We start from the raw sequence: 17,831 nt of genomic DNA, 5'->3' as shown, positions 1-17,831 counted from the left end.
TTATTACCCGGGCAGGAGTTTATTCTTCCTGCTAGACTATCCTGACGGAATTTAACAGGCCCTAAAATACGGTGTATCAGAATGGAACTAGTTCTGAATGAGTGCCTTTCTACTCCCATATATTTATATGTCAAAGGATAAATTACACCATTTCGGTATGACTCATTTACTAGATACGTATCAGCACCCACTGTGTGTCAGGCACTGTTTTGGGCATTGGGTGGTATTCAGCTCAGAAGCCAGACAAGGGCCCTGCTGCGGAGACAGACAATAAACAAACAAGATAAAGTGGGATGGTGATAAGAGCTACAAAGAATGTGAAACTAGATAATGGGATGGAAAGCGAAGGGGAAGGGTTTCTTAGGCTGGGCAGGAAGGCGTCTTCAGAGCTGACAACGTGTGTGGAGTGCTGGCAAAGATTAGGGGAGGGGCCTCCAGGCCTAGGGAACCGCTGGAGCAAAGGCTGTAGGGGAAAGAAACTTAGCATCTCGGAAAGAGCAGAGACAGGGCAAGCGTGGCTGGAGCGAGGGGAGGGGCCGGGCCAGGCGCAGAGAAAGGGAACATTCTTTAGGCTGCTTGCACGGAAGAGTCATCCTGCCGAGCTGCTGCTGTCCCGGCCTTTGGCTCTTCTCTGCCGAATCTGACCACGGAATGGGGTCCAGCCGCCCCAGCTCAGCCCTCCTGACTGCCCACAAAGACCCTTCTCTTCCTCTTATTTTCAGAATTGTACACTAACTCTTACAGAGAAATAGATGGCGGCTGTTTCCCCTCTGTCTTACTCAATAGAATCTCATAATTAAACTGTAAAATGTTCCAGATCGTGAACTTGGCAACAGCGGTATCCGTGCTTGAAGTGCAGTGAAGGAAACAGTGAAACCTACAGGTACTATTTATATTTCATCCTTTCCAGATTCTGAGCCACCTTAGCTCACAGGTACTTGCTTTCCTTTAAGATGATCCAGCTCCCCAGGAAAAGAATGTGGTTTAGGTAGAACAACTGGCGTGCCACTGGCCTAAAACATGTTATTTGCATTTCGCAGGACCTTCAGGTGGCTAGTGACACCCAGGTCAGTATGTTCCCCGCCCTCCCAGGAATGCCTCTTCCAGAGAAGCAGTGATTTTCCTGAAGGTGGGAGGTTTGGGGTGGTCCGGCATTCCTCCAGGACTGAAGGCCACACATTTCTGCATAAAGCAGTCTCCCCGATCTGAGAACGCTCCATCTACCCAGAATACGCTCTGAGAGATCCTGGCTTTTCCAGGCAAGGAGGGAACAGCAGGTCAAAACGGACCTGTAGAGAATGACCCCAAAGAAGTCAGTGTAACAGGTTGAAAGCCGTCCCTAGTCAAAGCCCCAGTGACAAAACAGTGGCCATGGCCCTGACCTGCTAACTCTCTTTTGTGGGCTCCAGCCACTTCCTCTATGCTTTGCCCTTCAGTAAAGGTTTGTTTTCAGAACCCAGCCTGAAGACTCCCGTGGAAACTCCTCAGGGCACCAGCTCACCCTTCTCTGCAGGTAACTACAGTCTGACTGAGAGCTCTGATTTCAAATTCCTCACACTGGGGAAAAATGCCAATTGTACTTGGAAAAATAACAATTGAAATCTTAGGTCTTAAGGACAACTTAAACACTTTTACATGCACAGACACATCTCAGATTCTAAGACAAAATCTAAGAAGGGGACTCATATTTGATTAATTGAATCCACAGCTTTAGAAAAACGGAAATTATGCAGCATCAAAAACAGATGCCTAGTATGCATTTTCTCTGTGGTCAGGTTTGGTTTTTCAGTTAGCCAGTTTTTCTCTGGCTGATTTCATCATTTTGAAACATCAGTCTTGGACCACAGGAAGCAAAAAATGATTAAGAATCTGTTCGAATTTCTTTTCCTTTCCCCTTGGGATACGAAGGCACTGACAGAAGGAATAAAACAATCGTAATTACAGTATCTGAGGTCTGATAACAGTTTTCTGACCTATCTAGGGAATAGGAAATAAGGTGGATTACATAGCCCCACCCAGGCGGGACCCAAAGGGGTCCCGCCTGGGTGGGGCTATGTGAGCTGTTTATTTTGGAAATACTAGAAGAGTAACCATTTTTGCCAGGAACATTCCTTGGAACATTAGTGAGGATTAGAGAATGCTAAACATTAAATAAAACACTTATTTATAAAGCATTTCATTATTTATATAGGGTGAACTCTGTTCCTTAGATGAATGATAATGTGTGAAAATGATTTAAACTTATTACAAAGAAAGACGTCATGTAACTCAAGAGATGTTATTATATGCCTGTGTCATATAGAGAAGGAAACTATTTTGGGGTGGGGTGGGGAGAACTAAATGGATTATTCACTGATATGCCTAGAAGTCCAATTAGTTAAAAAGAATGGCCATAAGACATATGACCATTTTACAGATAACTAGCACTGAGGAATTATGTGCTTATGGTCACACATGATTTAGGAAGGTATTCCAGCTCGCCTGAATTATGCAAACCCAACTTCACTGACGTCCACATTCAATGGAAGTTTCTTTTTCCCCCAGTTAACGTTAGTTAATTTTAGATCAACTCTGAATTCTTTACACGCGGGTAAATAATCCTTTTCCCGGCAATAATAATGTAAACAGGACTCTTTTTATACCTGCAGTTGGAAAAATAATCTCCTCAACAGCTCTGATTGTATTTAGAAAATTAATATTTTATATCCTGGGAACTCATAAGACGAAAAGATGATGGTATTTATAGATACTTTAAAACAAACGACCAATTTCAGTGCAAACACTGCCACATTTTTCTGTATTTACACTTCACACAGCAGTATACCCAGGGAAGCTTACACTTGCGGGCAGTCAGAACTTTAGTCAATGTGAAGAATCCCTGCGGCCATGGGCGGGCAGGATCTGCTGGGTGTGGGCACCAGCCCTACCAGTCTCAGACCAGGCCTTGGAGCATGTCAGGAGTTTTTCCTCCCAAAGAATGTGGTCTGCAAACAGTTGCTGTTATTATTATACTGAGACTGGAGCACTTCCTGTTAAGTGCTACTTGCATGAAAATCCTCAGCATTTTTTAAAAAAAGTTAAACACTACTATGATCCCTATTTTACAGATCAGAAAACATCAGTGAGACAAATTTTGGGAAGTTCAAGAATCTTGCCCCAGAGTCACCTGCTCAGTAACTGGTGGCGCCAGGCTGGGGAGACTTCAGAGCAGCAGTTGCAAAGTGACAGCTCGAGAACCAAGCCTGGCTTCTGGATATGCTTTGTTTGGCACACAAATTATTTTAAAATTTTAGAATAAAATGTCAATGTTTTAAAATTGGAAAATTTTAGATATAAATATGCTTTCTCTGGAAGATCTAGCAATGCTTCCTGTAAATTCTGGAGCTGAGTAACAACTGGTTCTTTGACAGACGACCAGCTTGCCTAGGTCCTGACTGGGTCAGCTTCACTCATTTATATTCCCTTCCCAGGCCCTGAGGCCTTGCAACTGTGCCAGCACCCCTTCCCCTCTTTAACCTCTAGATGTGCCTGTGTATTAGGCTGGCCCTTCCCTTCCTACCTCCTATGCCTCTAGGCATAGGGCACAACTGGAGACTGATAAATGATAACTATCCCAGAGATGAAACCTTGAAGTCCTTCCCTTTGTTTTGGTTTCTTAAAGTTCATTCACACACCAACAATGGGGGAAAAATGAGGGGGAAAAAAAAAGCATTACGCGTTAGATTGACAATATCTTTTATAAAACTAAGTGAACTGTGGTATACTCTCCCAGTTAGAAAATCCTTCTAGTTTTGTTCAACTTTAATACTTTTAACATTTTACTTTTTGCTTTAATTCATAAAGTCAGATTGCATGTGCATTTTAAAGTATGTGAATTTAACGTGAAAAGTTGCATTTTGTCTTTATTGGCATTTATTTATCTAATAGTGAGTTCAAATATTTTTTCATATGTTCATTGGCCATTTGTATTTCTTTTCTTTTGAATCACCTCTTCGTATTTTTTGTCTATATTTCTATTAGGTGACCTTTTCTTATTTTTTTATTGATTTACAATAAGATTTCTGGAAATTAAGGGAATTAATTCCTGGTCATGTGAATTGCATAGTTTCTTCCATATTTGTCCATGTCATTTAATTTGGTTAATATTTTCTTGGTCATACAGAACTTTCTCATTTCTATGTAGTAATTTTAAAGAAACTAAAATTCTGTGTTTTGGGCATACTGGCAAAGGTCCTTCCCATCCTAAGATTTTTTTTTTTTAAATACCCATACATCCAGAATGCTTTAGATTTAGTTTTTACATTAAATATTTGATCCACCTGTGATGCAGTTTTTTCTGTAAAGAGTGGGATAGGGAATCTAGTTTATCATATTTCAAGTGGTTTGCCTATTACTTTATTTATTTATTCATTTTAATTTTATTTATTTATTTATTTATTTTTGGTTGTGTTGGGTCTTTGTTGCTGCACGCGGGCTTTCTCTAGTTGTGGCGAGCAGGGGCTACTCTTCGTTGCGGTGTGCGGGCTTCTCATTGCAGTGGCTTCTCTTGTTGCGCAGCACGGGCTCTAGGTGCACGGGCTTCATTAGTTGCGGCGCATGGGCTTAAGTGCTCTGCGGCATGTGGGATCTTCCCAGGCCAGGGCTTGAACCCATGTTCCCTGCATTGGCAGTTGGTTTCTTAAACACTGCGCCACCAGGGAAGTCCCCTATTACTTTTTTATTATTTACACAGTGAATCATATTTTAAACAGTGACTTGAAATGCCACCTTAAACATTTATCTAATGCCCTTGTATACTGGGATCTCTTTTGGGAATATTTATTCTAATCTTTTGTTCATCCATTTATTGTGCCAGTACTAATTATTGTAATATTGTATTTTAATATATAAGAATAATTAACCCCTCATAACTCTTTACTGTCAGAATTTTACAGTTTTTTTCAGGTTTATTTCATTCCAGGTAAACCTGGTATCATTTTGTCACATTTCAAAAATATACAGTTAGTATTTTAGTTGTGAATAACTTAAATTTATGTTTTAGTAGAGGAAAATTTGACATCTTTAAGATACTGTATTCCTATCTAAAAATAAATTTTCTCTCTATTTTTTCAGTTTTTTTTGGTATCACTCGGGTTTTAAAATGTTGAGATTTCAAATACTTTACATTTTGTTCATGTTATAGATGGAAAATTATTGTATATTATTTCACTAACTTTTTATTTATACAGGAAAGTTATGGATTCTCTATTTCATCTTTTTAATAAGCCAGTCTCCTTACTAAATTCTTCCATTGCTTCTAATAGTTTTCTGTTGACTAGGCTTGATGTTCCAGATCATATAATCATGTGATTAGCAAAGAACTGAAAATACGTAGTTAATTCCAAAAAAATTTATTACACTGAGAAAGCAGAAGCAATCGCAGTGAATGTTCATTAAGCTCCCACTACAATATTTGTGCCATATCCCCTGCCAGCATCTGTACTCAAATACAGATGTTTCCCTCCCTCCTGATACTGGTTCCAAGACCACTCCCTCCCCTTTGATCCCATCTTCTCCCTTCTAACAAGAAGACTGTTGTGGCAATCTCACTTCTTTTTTTATCAATTTTCCCTCTACTGAGCTGTTTCCATCTCCCTGTAAACATGTCATTATTCTTTGATCTTAAAATGGAACAAATTTTTCCTAACTTACTTCTTATAGTTTATTCCATTCCTCTGTTCCTCTTTATAGTGAAACTCCTGAGTTTCCTGCACGCTTCCTCTCCAACTCCCTTCTCCATTCTCACTTTCATTTCAGAGGGTTTTTTGCCTCCACTATTTCACTGAAAAAGCTGTGGTTGGGGTCACAGAAGACCTGCACGTTGCTAAATCCAGTGGTCAGTTCTCAGTCCTCATTTTAACTCACTTACCCTCAAGCGTCTCCCAGGAACCCAAATCTCAGTTTTCTTCCCACCTCACTGCTGTTTCCTTTTTGGGCTCCTCCACATTTTCCAAACTTTTCACACTGGAGCATCTCAGCACTTGGTGCTCTTTATCTCTCCTCACACCCTTGGTGAACTCATGGAGTCTCAAGCCTTTGAGGACCATCTAGAGGCCGCTGATTCGGTCTAGGTCTGTCTCTTGAATTCCAACCACTGCTTAACGTTGAGGACGCATCTCAAACCTAACCTGTCCCTAATGAAACCATTGACCCAACTAGCCCTCCTTCCCCCAGGTCTCTTCCTCAGAGTTATCCACAATCTAATAAGTCCTCATCACTTCTAACCTCCTAACTGCTCTCTCAGCTTCCACCCTGGTCCCCTACAGCAGTTATAATTTGATCTTGTCACTCCTTTGTCCCCCGACACTCCAATGGCTTCTCAATTCCCCCAGCATAAAAAGCCAAAGCTCATATGATGCCTACAAGGTCCTTTGCACCTTGGGCCCCTGTTACCTGTCTGACCTCTCTCGTCTTGCTCACTCCACTCCGGCCGTTGGGCATATTGAACAGAGCAGGTAGGAGCCCACCTGGGAGCCTTTGCCCTTGCTTCCCCCTGAGCCTGGAACTCTATCCTCCCATGTCCACATGGCTCACTCCTTCAGACGTAACGTAACCAAAGACCATTCCTTAGTGTTATCCCATTATTATTGGAAGGCTTCCTTGGCTACCCTGTTTAAAACTGCAAATCCGCCCAGCCTTGCCTTTATCTACCTGCCTTATGGGTATTTCACCTATAGCTCTTATCATCTTCTAACTTAGCATATAATAATGTACCTTAATTTTATATTACTATCTGTCTCTCCCAAACATAATCCCTTGAAGATGGAATATATAGATATACAGATACAGATAGATGTTGCCCATGCTCTTTCACTCTATCACATAGAATAGTGGCTGGCACATAGTAGTTTCTCAATAAACTTTTGCTAAGCTTTTTTTTTTTTTTTTTTTTTTTGGCCGCACTGCACGGCTCACGGGATCTTAGTTTCCTGACCAGGGATTGAACCCAGGCACTCAGCAGTGAAAGCACGGAGTCCTAACTACTGGACCACCAGAGAATTCCCGCACAGTTGCTTAATTTTTGTGTAAGATAATAATAATAATAATTCTAATTTGTATAGATTAAAAAAGAACAAAATCAAAATATTAGACAATAATAGTATACAAGGTGCATGGGAAGAAATCTGAGTGACTGTGTTCTAAGTTTCTTGTATTGATCTGGAAGCAGATTAAGATATTAACTTAGAATTTATTAGGTATGCATGATTAAAAAGTAGAGGAAAAAAACAAAGAAAAGCATTCAACCACTTATAAACAAAGGTTGAAAAGGAGAAAGAAGAATAGAAAGAACAGGACAAAAATGGAAAACAAAAAATAAGAATAAAAGTTCAAACATATCAATAATCACAATAAATTTAAATGGACTAAACCTGCCCTTCAAAAGTCAGAGGTTTTCTGACTACATATGTTTAAAACCAACAAAATATAGCTAAATGTTCTTTATAAGAAACAAATCTAAAATATAAGGACTCAGAAAGGGTGAAATCAAAGGAAAATTAAAAGACACGTGAGGCAAATATTACCCAAAAATAGCTCTAGTCATCTAAAACAAAAATCACTATTAGGGAACGTTAAGGTCATTACACAATAGTAAAAAGGTTCAATTCACCTGGAATATATGACAAGTCTGAAGTTGTGGGTGCTAAATAAAAGAGTCTATCTGAAAAGTAGAATATAGGAGAAATAAGGGAGAAATATAAGAGTGTCATAGGATATCTTAATCCATGACCTATGTTTAAATATTTTTTAAAATGATGTACTTGATAGATTTTGGTAATTATTTTCATTTTCTTTTCTTTTCCTATGTTGCAGTTTTCAGGTGTCTGCATTCAAATAGTTCTTACAAAACCTATTTGAAAACCTATGCCAGACTGTGCAAAGCAGGTATGTACATAAGTACGTATCATTCCCCAGCTGTCCCCTTTAGGTGTCCCGTGCTCAGAGGCCAGACCAGCCACGTGCAGAGATGCAGCGTCCACGGCTGCAGCCTCACCTGGATGTGGAGCTGCTTGTCGTGCAGCGCTCTCTGCAGCTCCAGGAGGCTCCCCTTGAGGGTCCTCAGCTTCACCGACAGCTGCTCCGCCTCGTCCTTTGTGTGAGCCTTGCCCTCCAGCAGCAGGTTTTCATTGTGGACTGATAGCTCTGATAAGGCCACCACCTTCTGTTCTATTTCCACCAGCATGTTCTGGAACAACAGAAATAAGGCTGAAATTCACAAACCCTGCCAGTCTCTGCAAAGACTGTGTCTCACAGCAAAACCCAACACTTTACTAGTCTTTCACCAAAAGATCATGCCTCCAGGTTTGTTTGTTTTTTTACCTAGTTTTCTTACAAACTTCAAGAGTGGTACGTAGATTTTAAAACTTCTTTGAGCTTCCTAATTTTCCTCTTATTTAAGATTAGATATTATATAATGAAAAACATATGGAAAGCACATTTTATATAGCCAACAGGTAAGTAGAAAAGACCATTCCTTAGTGTTATCCCATTATTATGATTATTTTACTATTTTAGTGTTAGACTGTTACGCTTGTGGCTAATAATAGTAAAGACATCACATGATGAGCCCTTTTTGTGTCAATTTAAAGAGGACTCTCTCTTTCAAAACATTTTTCTTTGCGTTGACTTTTTTCCCAGACTGATGCTTTTTTTACTTGATTTTTATTATTTTTGTCTTTTATATAACGTATTTTTAACCTCACATTTCTGAAAGTTTTCCTAAGAATTTTACTTTCACTTTCTGTGGCAACTCTCTAGTGCTGCAAGGTTTTCTTCTAAAATGGAGGCTAAATCCAGAAAAGAAGCGAAAATAGTCTCCCCTCTTCCAAAGTACTATTTAAAACAAAAACCAAAAAAGAAAAACAACTAAAAAAATCAAGCAAAACAAATAACCATATTATTTTCTACAAAAACTGTTCTGTTTTTATATTCCTTAACTCTGAACTCTTTGAAATGCACTTTCTAATTTATACTCAATTATACATTAATAAGAAAAGATATTTTATTTCCCTGTACAAAATCAGAATTACTACCATCAACTTCTAGGACTAAAAGTATGATCCTAAAACCTAGAACTAAGTGGGAAAGTGAAATACTTCATGAAGTGGGGCTTAAAGGATGATTTCCTGAGGATTACTTTTGTGGAGCTAATATCATTCTGTGTAGGACTGTCTTTTCCATTAGGCACAGCTGACACAGTGCTGAGAGCCCATAACACTTCTGGGGACACCAGAAAATGTCTTAATTTTAGGTTCTTTTAAAATCAGAAGAAAAAAATGAAGATAATAACAATTAATATATAATGATACCACCCCAGGTTATATTAGTCTCTGTACCAAAGCAATTGTAAAATCAAATATAATTTTTAGTATTTTTATAGAGGAAGAGGCCCATGGAAGCAAAGTACCTAGGGCCCCAAAAGTCATAATGGGGCCCTAATTCCATGTGATAGCCACACTTATAATTATACAACTGGCTTAAAGGCTTGAATGAATTGACTGAGGAACTGTTGTGTACCTGTGTGATTCCACATGCTTCGAGTTTTAAAAAATACCATTTCAATACTTTGCAAAAGTCCTGAAATATATTATCTCAACCATGGACTTTATGCATAACTATAAAAATAGAGACATCCAAAAGGGAGAGATGGGAGTAATGACGAAACATAATTTTGAAATACTAGTGCATGGGTAATTTCGAGTGCTAGAAGGGAACGCTAAAAATACATGTCTCTTCAGAAAAGGAACTTCAGAAAAAATGATAGAAAGAATAGAAAACACTTGCACATGGCTCTCTACTCTCCACCATCAAGGCAGACATGCTTCGAATACACATAAAGAATAATTTGTCCAAAGAATTTAAAAATCCAAATTATAATAATTAATATGACAAAAAAATCTCAAATCATAAAAGGGATGACCAGAATGACATACAAAGTATTAAGAAAAGAAGTGGCATTCATAATTAATGGCTTGTGCATATTTCCTCCGATTCCGAATGGGAGAAATATGAAGTTGTGCATATGGATATTTAACCTTGTAGATTAGGCCAGGTTTTCTAGAGACTTGCTAGTTAGTTAAATGAAAGCACTTTTAAAACATACTTCACCCATGTGTAAAGTCTACTATGCTGATAATCTTTGAAATTCTATGATTGGTACATGGGAGTTTATCATCTATTCTCTATGCTTATACGTGTGCTTGGAAGTTTCCATAATAAAGAGGCAAGAAAATAATCTTACAGTAAAAACCTTGATGCCATTACCCCTTACCTTAATTTCTAGAGACCTCACATCGAGGAAGGAAATTCTCTCCTCCAGAAGACAACCTTCCCATGTTCAATCTGTCTGCCTATAACTAACAATTTTGCCAAGTTTTCCACATAATATTTCTGAATTAGAACCAAAACTGCAACAGGCCACCTACAGACATCTCCTGTTGTGTTTATCCACAGTCCGATTCACTGATACTAATTCTTCTCGTTGGGTACTTATATTCCTTATTAGCCACCAAAATAGATACCATAAGTGTTTTGGCAACTATAGTCTTTAAGAATGGTCCTTCAGGAAGCTGAAAATGTTCTAAAGAGTAGATACTCTTGGTAAAATTTTTCAAAAGACTAAGTCCAAGCCTGGATTTCATTTAAGCTTTTATAAGGTATTGTTTTTCTACTCTCTAAGTATATAAAGTATATGGGTTGTGAAAAATCATACAACCATACCAAGTTTTGTTACCATTATGTTTTCTGTAGTTAAAAAATGTGCCTTGTGATGTTGGCATATTCCTTCAAGAACATTTTTGTACCTGGCAGTCCACCAGCTGGGCCTCCATGTCCATGGGCTCCTTGGGTGACCCCAGGGCAATGTCCAGAGTGGCCTTAGTGCTCAAGAGCCAATGGTCCAGCTCATCGGCTTCACAGCGATACCTCTGCAGGGCCTGTTCCTGTCTCTGTTCCTCCAGCTGATCATTTAACTTCTCCTAATGAATTAAGCAGAATGGAACCTAAATCACTCTAAGGTAAAATCATTAGGATTCAACACAGTAGAGCAATGGTTCTCAGGCCTGAGTGCACATCAGAATCACCTGTGAAACTTAAAAAAAACAAACAAAACAACCCATGTTTAGGCCACATCACAGACTAGTAAATGAGAATCTGGGGAGGTGAGCCTCAAGATTAGTATTTTATAAAAACTCCTACAATGATTCTTTTTTTTTTTAATTAATTAATTAATTTATATTTTTGGCTGCACTGGGTCCACGTTGCTGCGCGCAGGCTTTCTCTAGTTGCCGCGAGCGGGGGCTACTCCTCGTTGCTGTGCGGGGGCTTCTCACTGTGGTGGCTCCTCTTTGTTGTGGAGCACGGGCTCTAGGCACGTGGGCTTCAGTAGTTGTGGCTCACGGGCTCTAGAGCTCAGGCTCAGTAGTTGTGGCGCACAGGCTTAGTTGCTCCGCAGCATGTGGGATCTTCCTGGACAAGGGATCGAACCCGTGTCCCCTGCATTGGCAGGTGGATTCTTAACTGCTGCGCCACCAGGGAAGTCCCTAAAAACTCCTACAATGATTCTAACGTGTGCCTAGAGTTAAACGTTCTTAAATAATACATCTACAGGACAAGGCAGATGATATGAATGATAGAAACTGGTCAAGGATTAGAACAAACCAATGGCATAAGACAGTAGGTAACTTGGCTTCAGTGTCCGGGAAACTGTAGGAAGTAGTGGGGTCTATGGAAAACTGAAGAACATATCTGGTCCACCTAAAAGGGCAGCACCATGTAGTTTCAGGCAACTGATCCCCTACAGGAAAGGGTGGTCCAGTGTTATTAGTTTCTTGAGCAAAGGCAAAAATTCAAAAATTTTGGTTAGATCTCTGAGGATGTTTTAATGATGGCAAATAATTCATATTTTTTAAAAAATCCAGGCCAATCACTTTATTTCAGAATTCCATGAGGGTTTCATAGAGTGACTGGGGACAGTATTAATGAATTAAAAAGTTAATCCTTAAGATACTCTAAGTACTTTACTTTAAAAATTATTTTATTAATAATCTATTATGTTTTTAATTAAAATTTTTATTAAATCGTTTAAAAGAGAGATTAAATAGAGCAGACACGTTGATTTAAAATTTCTCCAAAACCAGAAAATATATGAATACCTAGTCTGACTAGTTTTATAACAGGTAAAACTAGAAACAGTCTACATACCCAACAATAGGGGTACGGTTAATTGAATTATGGTATAATCAGCAGCTAAATAAAATAAGTGTATATAATAAATGATTATTTGCCAGAGAAGCTGCTAGACCCTAGAGATACAAGGACACAGACACTTTAAATTATAGGATCAACAATATGAACATCGTATACGTTTAGGGCCAGGAATGATAACAGAAAAACAACAACAAAAAAGGAAAATAACTTATTTTTAACACATCTGCTACCGTGACTAAAATTTCTCTCTCTATTAAATAATATTAAAGTTAAGTAACATGAGAACCAGAACTGCAAGAATATTTTCATGAATTAACGTGCTTGAATTGGCTAACAGTGACTAAGGATTTATTCTTCACAGTACTGGTAATACTATTCATAAAAATGCTCTTCTTTAAACATAGCAAACTAGTATGCAAACCTCCTATAATTATTCCTCACAAGACTCATGTCTACCAAGTATCAGCTTTCCACAGTCTCAGTTTTGCATGCTTGAAATGACTCAGAAAGGGGTGAAAAGACACATTCATGGCTCCACACTGACTCAGGGCTCTATTCACGAGGCCATCTTGGACACACAATACCAGCTTCTTCTGAGCGGGAAACAATAAACATGTCGATCACGTACGTAGCCCAACGTACTTGTCAACACAACCCAGAGAGTTAATCTGGACCTGAGGGGCACCTTCAGAGTGGCTTGTTACCTCCAAAAGCTGTCGTTTCCCTGATGCCTTCATCTTGATGGTGGACATTCGCTCTGCTAAGACAGTGAGCGTGGACTGCAAGGGCAGCTGCTCCGCAGGGTCGGACTCTGGGGAGTCGGACACCAGCTCCTCCGCGAGGGCTGACTGCAGCTCACTGATCTCCTCTTGAAGCATGAGAATCTCATCCATCAGTGCCTGTGGGGAAGACTGCGGAATCATACTCGTGTATGTATTTTTTTGCACCGAGGAATCGTGGCACCAGCTGAGTCCCATGTGGTTTGATATTAGTGAAGACGCTTCACTTGGAAATCGTTTAACCAACAAACGGGGGAACCTACTGACCTAAGTTTCTAAATGACAGTACCAGACTGAATGTCAGGAAATTTCTGATTTTAAGACCATTTGTATTGGTAACTTAAATGAATTTGAACTAGTTAATTAATCTTTCTGGTTTTCAACGGGCACATCTGTAATCCGACGGGGGTATGCTCAATTATGTTTGAGTCTACAATTCTATGTTGAAAATAAAATTCATCACTTTCTTCCTCAACACGATTCTTCCCACTCTAAACTTCCCTAAGTCTGAAACAGCACTGCGTTTTAATCACAAACTCACATTATACAAGACAGGAAAAATTTGTCACCTGTTTCTATGCTGTTACCCTCTCCTTATTTTTCTCCTCTCCCCAACTCTAAAATTTGAAGTTTCTCAGGGCTAATTTCCAGGCCCCTTTTCTCTCTTCACAAGCTCTCCCAGGTGATGTCCATTGCCAAGGCTTTAAACCCTTCCTAATATGGAACACTTAGTAGGAGAATAAAACTTGCCACCCCAAAATGTCTCTGGCATGCAGATTATTTTGAGCTGAAAACAATCAAGGTCCAAAAGAATCAGGGAAAAACTCTGACCTTCCCTCTAACTACCTAAAGAATCTAGAAAGGGGACCTATTACAGGAATAGAGCTATCATCGAGATATCTGCAAAGAATAGGGCTGGGTGTGGTGAGGGAAACTCTTAAGAGATCAGAGTACACTCTGTGTCCCACTATCTCTGAATGGCCCAATTAATATTTATTTACCAAACATTTGCTTTTCCATCTTTATGTGAGTTGCCTTCCTCCTCTTTTAAGTCTCAAACCACTACCCCCAACATCCTCCTTTGTCTTTAGCTGAAGATAGTATTTAAGGCGAGAGTTTCAACCATTTTGGCAAGTTATTCAGTTTTCCTGGGTCTCTCCCACGTATACATGTTATTAAACTTTTATTTGATTTTCTCTGGTTAATCTGTCTCATGTCAATTAAATTCTTAGACCAGCCAGAAGAACCTAGAAGAGTAGAGGAAATTTTCTGCCTCCCTGACACTTATAAAGGTATATCTCTAACCCAGATATCTGTCCTAAGTTTCAGGCTTGTATGTTCAACTTACATATTTCATGGGTATCTACATCTTATCAGGTAAAAGCCTGTTTCTTCCTCTGTTGTCCCCATCTCAGTAAAAGGTAACACCCTTCTCATTGCTTAAGCTCGAGACCTAGGAGTCATTCACACCTTCTGTCACCATAACCACCAGCAAATCCAACTGCTTTCACCTCCAAAACGTATCTTCTATGTCTCCTCTGCTCCCACCTAAGTCACGCCAACTCCTTATCTGAATTGCTCTCATGGTCTACTGGGTGGAGTACCAGTTTACACTCTTGTCTCTCCAAACCCCTCTTCACAGAGTAATTAGAGTGACCTTTTAAAAAGGTAAACCAGATCCTCTCATTTCCCTGCTTTAAAATACTTAGTGGCTTCTTGCCTGTAAAATAAAATCCAAACTCCTTACTGCACTAGTGCGGTCTCACCCCCGCCTGCCCCTTGTACCACACTCCCTTCTGGCTTACTACATTCCAGCGTTCTTCAGTTACTCCAGGACCCTCAGCACTTTCTGCCTCAGGGCCTTTGCACATGGTGTTCCCTCAAGCTCTGGAATGCTCTTCTTCCTCTCTGTGAGATGGTTCTCTTCATTCTTGGAGCCTTAGGTTAATTGTCACATCTTCAGAGAGGCCTTTCCTGACCACTGACTCTAAAAAAAATCTCTATTGTTCTCTTTTAACAGCACCCTATTTCCTGCTTAACAGCTATCACAATTATACACTGTTGGTATTTCTCATTTTTTGTATTTTATGAGTTGCTCTTTAGCTGGACTCTTGACAGGAGAAATTCTTTTTTGGGATTTGAATGACATGTTAGAAAAACAGGCCCTACCCCTACAGGAGGGGCAATCATGACTCCAAGTAAAGAATCATTGCTTTTATAGTTGCCAATATTTCACAGTTTCCAATATACCCCTACTTGCATAATTCCCACCTATCCCATAGGACTGTAGGCTTCGCTGTAAGCCCAGTGCCTCCTCAGAGTGGGCTCTCAATAGATATAAAAAACAAAACAACAAAAACCCTCTTCTTTCCCTAATATCAGTTGTCATCCTGTCCAACTGCTGTTTAAGTAAACTATTATATTGAAATTATTATATACACCTAGAAAAGTGCAGACTATAAGTGTACAGTTCTATGAATTTGCACAAACCGCACATACCTGTGGCTCCTGACACCCAGATCGAGAAACAGAACATTCCCAGGACTCCACAAGCCCCCTGGACCGCATCCCTTCCTTTCCAGAGATCACCATGGTGCTGGCTTGCAAATGTCATAGATCACTGCTGCCTGTTTTTGAGCTCTACAGAAATGGAATCATTCCTGATGTACTATTCTGTGTCTGGCTTCTTTCACTCCCTCCAAGACTGTGACAGTTGCACATAAAAAGAGCTGACCCTTTTTATCGCTGCATTGTATTCCACTGTCACCTGGTTTGTGGGTCTTGTCCATTTAAGCCTTTTTAGTGGGTTCATAGTGGTATCTCATTGCAGCTTTAATTTGCATTTCCCTGATGGTTAATTAGACTGAGCACTTTTCCCTATGCTTTTTGGCCACCTGGAGATCATCTTTTGTGACCGCCTGCTAAAAATCTTTAGCCCATTTTCTACTGGAGTCTTTCCTTTTCTTATTGATGCATGGAGTTGTGTATATATTCAGGATAGGAGTGCCTGTGTTTCTTTTAGTTCTGTGTATTGCAAATATCTGCTCCCATTTTGTGACTTTTCTGTCCCTTAATGGGTAAAAGCTTCCTTAATGATGTCTTTTGATAAAGAGAAGTTCTTCATTTTATTGTAGTCTAATATATCAGTATTTTGCTTCATTGGAAAAGTTAGGGCCTTTGCTATCCTATTTAAGAGATCTTTGCCTACCCTAATGTCATGAAGATACTCTCACATGTTACCTTCTAGAAGAATGCTATTCAAAGTGTGGTCCATTCAATGGCGTCATGAACTGGTTTGTCTCTAGTTCATGACAAGAGAAAGATATTGCAAGTAAACATTAAGAAATTTTATAGCAACTTGACGTTGACACGATATCCAACCAGTATTTTATTTTATTTTACTAAAATGTTGAGTTAGAAATTTAAAAATTTAAAAAAAAGGTTATACACTACAGATACTTTGAGAAGCACTGTTTCAAAACATTTTTTCTTTTTAATCTTCACATTTAGATCTACAATCCACCTAAACTTAATTACCGTGTCCAGTGTAAGTAGGGGTCAGAATTCTTTTTTTTTTTTCTTCTTATTGACCCTGTATTATTTAGTGAAAAGATGATTTTTCATTCACTGTTGTGCAGTACAGTTTTTGACATAAGCCAAGTGTCCGTGTAGGTGGGAGGGTGCTTCTGGCTTCCCATTCTGTACCATTGACCCATTTGGTGTCTGTGCCAATATCACAGTCTCATAATTGCTATAGCTTTATAAGTCTCACTCTCTGAAAGGATACATATCCTTCAATTTTATTCATCTTCTTCAAGGTTGTCTTGGCTATTCTTGACTCTTTCCATTTTCAATATATGTTTTTTAGTACATTTGCAATATGTTTTAGAATTATCTTATCAATCTCCACCAAAGAACTTGCTGGGATATTTTAATGTAATTGTAATAAATTTACAGACCATTATTGTTTGTTATACATTCAAAATGCTTTTTGTCCAGTAAAGTATTTTCTCCTACTTTATAATCATTTTTGGTACTTGATTGCCAAAAATATAAAATTCATATTATGTGGTCTGTTTTGAGGGCTTCTCCATAACTAGACTGACCTTATTATATCTTTTTTTGCACTGATTCTCTGTACAAGCAGGAAAAGCCCCTCACTACTTCACACCACGTTCATTCTCATTCTCTCCTCTGTGCCTTTCCTCACACATTTACATTTATGGTGTCTCCCATCCACTCCTGTTACCATTCCAAATTTTCAAAATCCATGTCTCCCAAAAGACCTGTTAGAGTCTCCTCTGATCTTCCCACCACTGTAACCCATAATCACATTGCTGGGTTTTCTATAATGTGTTGGTAATTCATCTACCCCTAAATCATAAGTTAAAGAATAAAAGTGTCTATTTCGGCTGTGCACATAGTAGGTGCTCAACACATCTAGTTGAATTCATTCTAATTCATAATAGACAAAACAGTCATCTTAATCATGAAGCAACCAGGGGGGGGGAAAAAAAGCTTCCTCATTCATTTAATCTCAGTGGATTTGACCAACCAGGCATACAGTGAAGTGAACAACTTCCATTTCAGACTCACAATGTCTAAAACAGCTCTCTGAATGTTCTGCAGTAAGTGATGATGGAATTAGGAATCCTAGAACTGTTAGTTTCCATTCCGTTAGAGTCAAGCCTCGCTATTCATGCTTCAGTTTACTCTCAGGGGAGAGTGGATATTTTTGGAAGGTTGCTATAGTTTTTAACTTCAAGATCCAGCAGCCAAACTTACTGGGGGATGGGGTTTTCTTTT

The 17,831-nt window shown here is 39.1% G+C and overlaps 1 protein-coding gene across 9 annotated transcripts in view; it reads right to left on the bottom strand.

Annotated features, from left to right (window-relative positions):
* SYNE1 (spectrin repeat containing nuclear envelope protein 1) overlaps positions 1-17,831 on the bottom strand; it is a 445,509-nt gene that overhangs the window by 137,057 nt on the left and 290,621 nt on the right. For 6 of the 9 annotated variants that reach the window (XM_082405389.1, XM_082405392.1, XM_082405395.1 and 3 more), the window contains 3 exons: positions 12,951-13,145; positions 10,842-11,015; positions 8,033-8,224 (listed from right to left, as the gene is read on the bottom strand). In XM_082405389.1, the coding sequence (XP_082261515.1) occupies positions 8,033-8,224; positions 10,842-11,015; positions 12,951-13,145 (561 nt within the window). Of the gene's footprint in view, positions 1-8,032; positions 8,225-10,841; positions 11,016-12,950; positions 13,158-17,831 lie in introns of all 9 variants that reach the window. The other 3 variants (XM_082405394.1, XM_082405393.1, XM_082405397.1) reach the window with 1 other exon arrangement.

This window comes from Balaenoptera borealis (assembly GCF_965194805.1).
Source record: "Balaenoptera borealis genome assembly, chromosome: 9".
Taxonomy (NCBI): domain Eukaryota; kingdom Metazoa; phylum Chordata; class Mammalia; order Artiodactyla; family Balaenopteridae; genus Balaenoptera; species Balaenoptera borealis.
The sequence above is the reverse complement of the archived record's forward strand: the minus strand, read 5'-3'. Positions and strand labels throughout refer to the sequence as shown.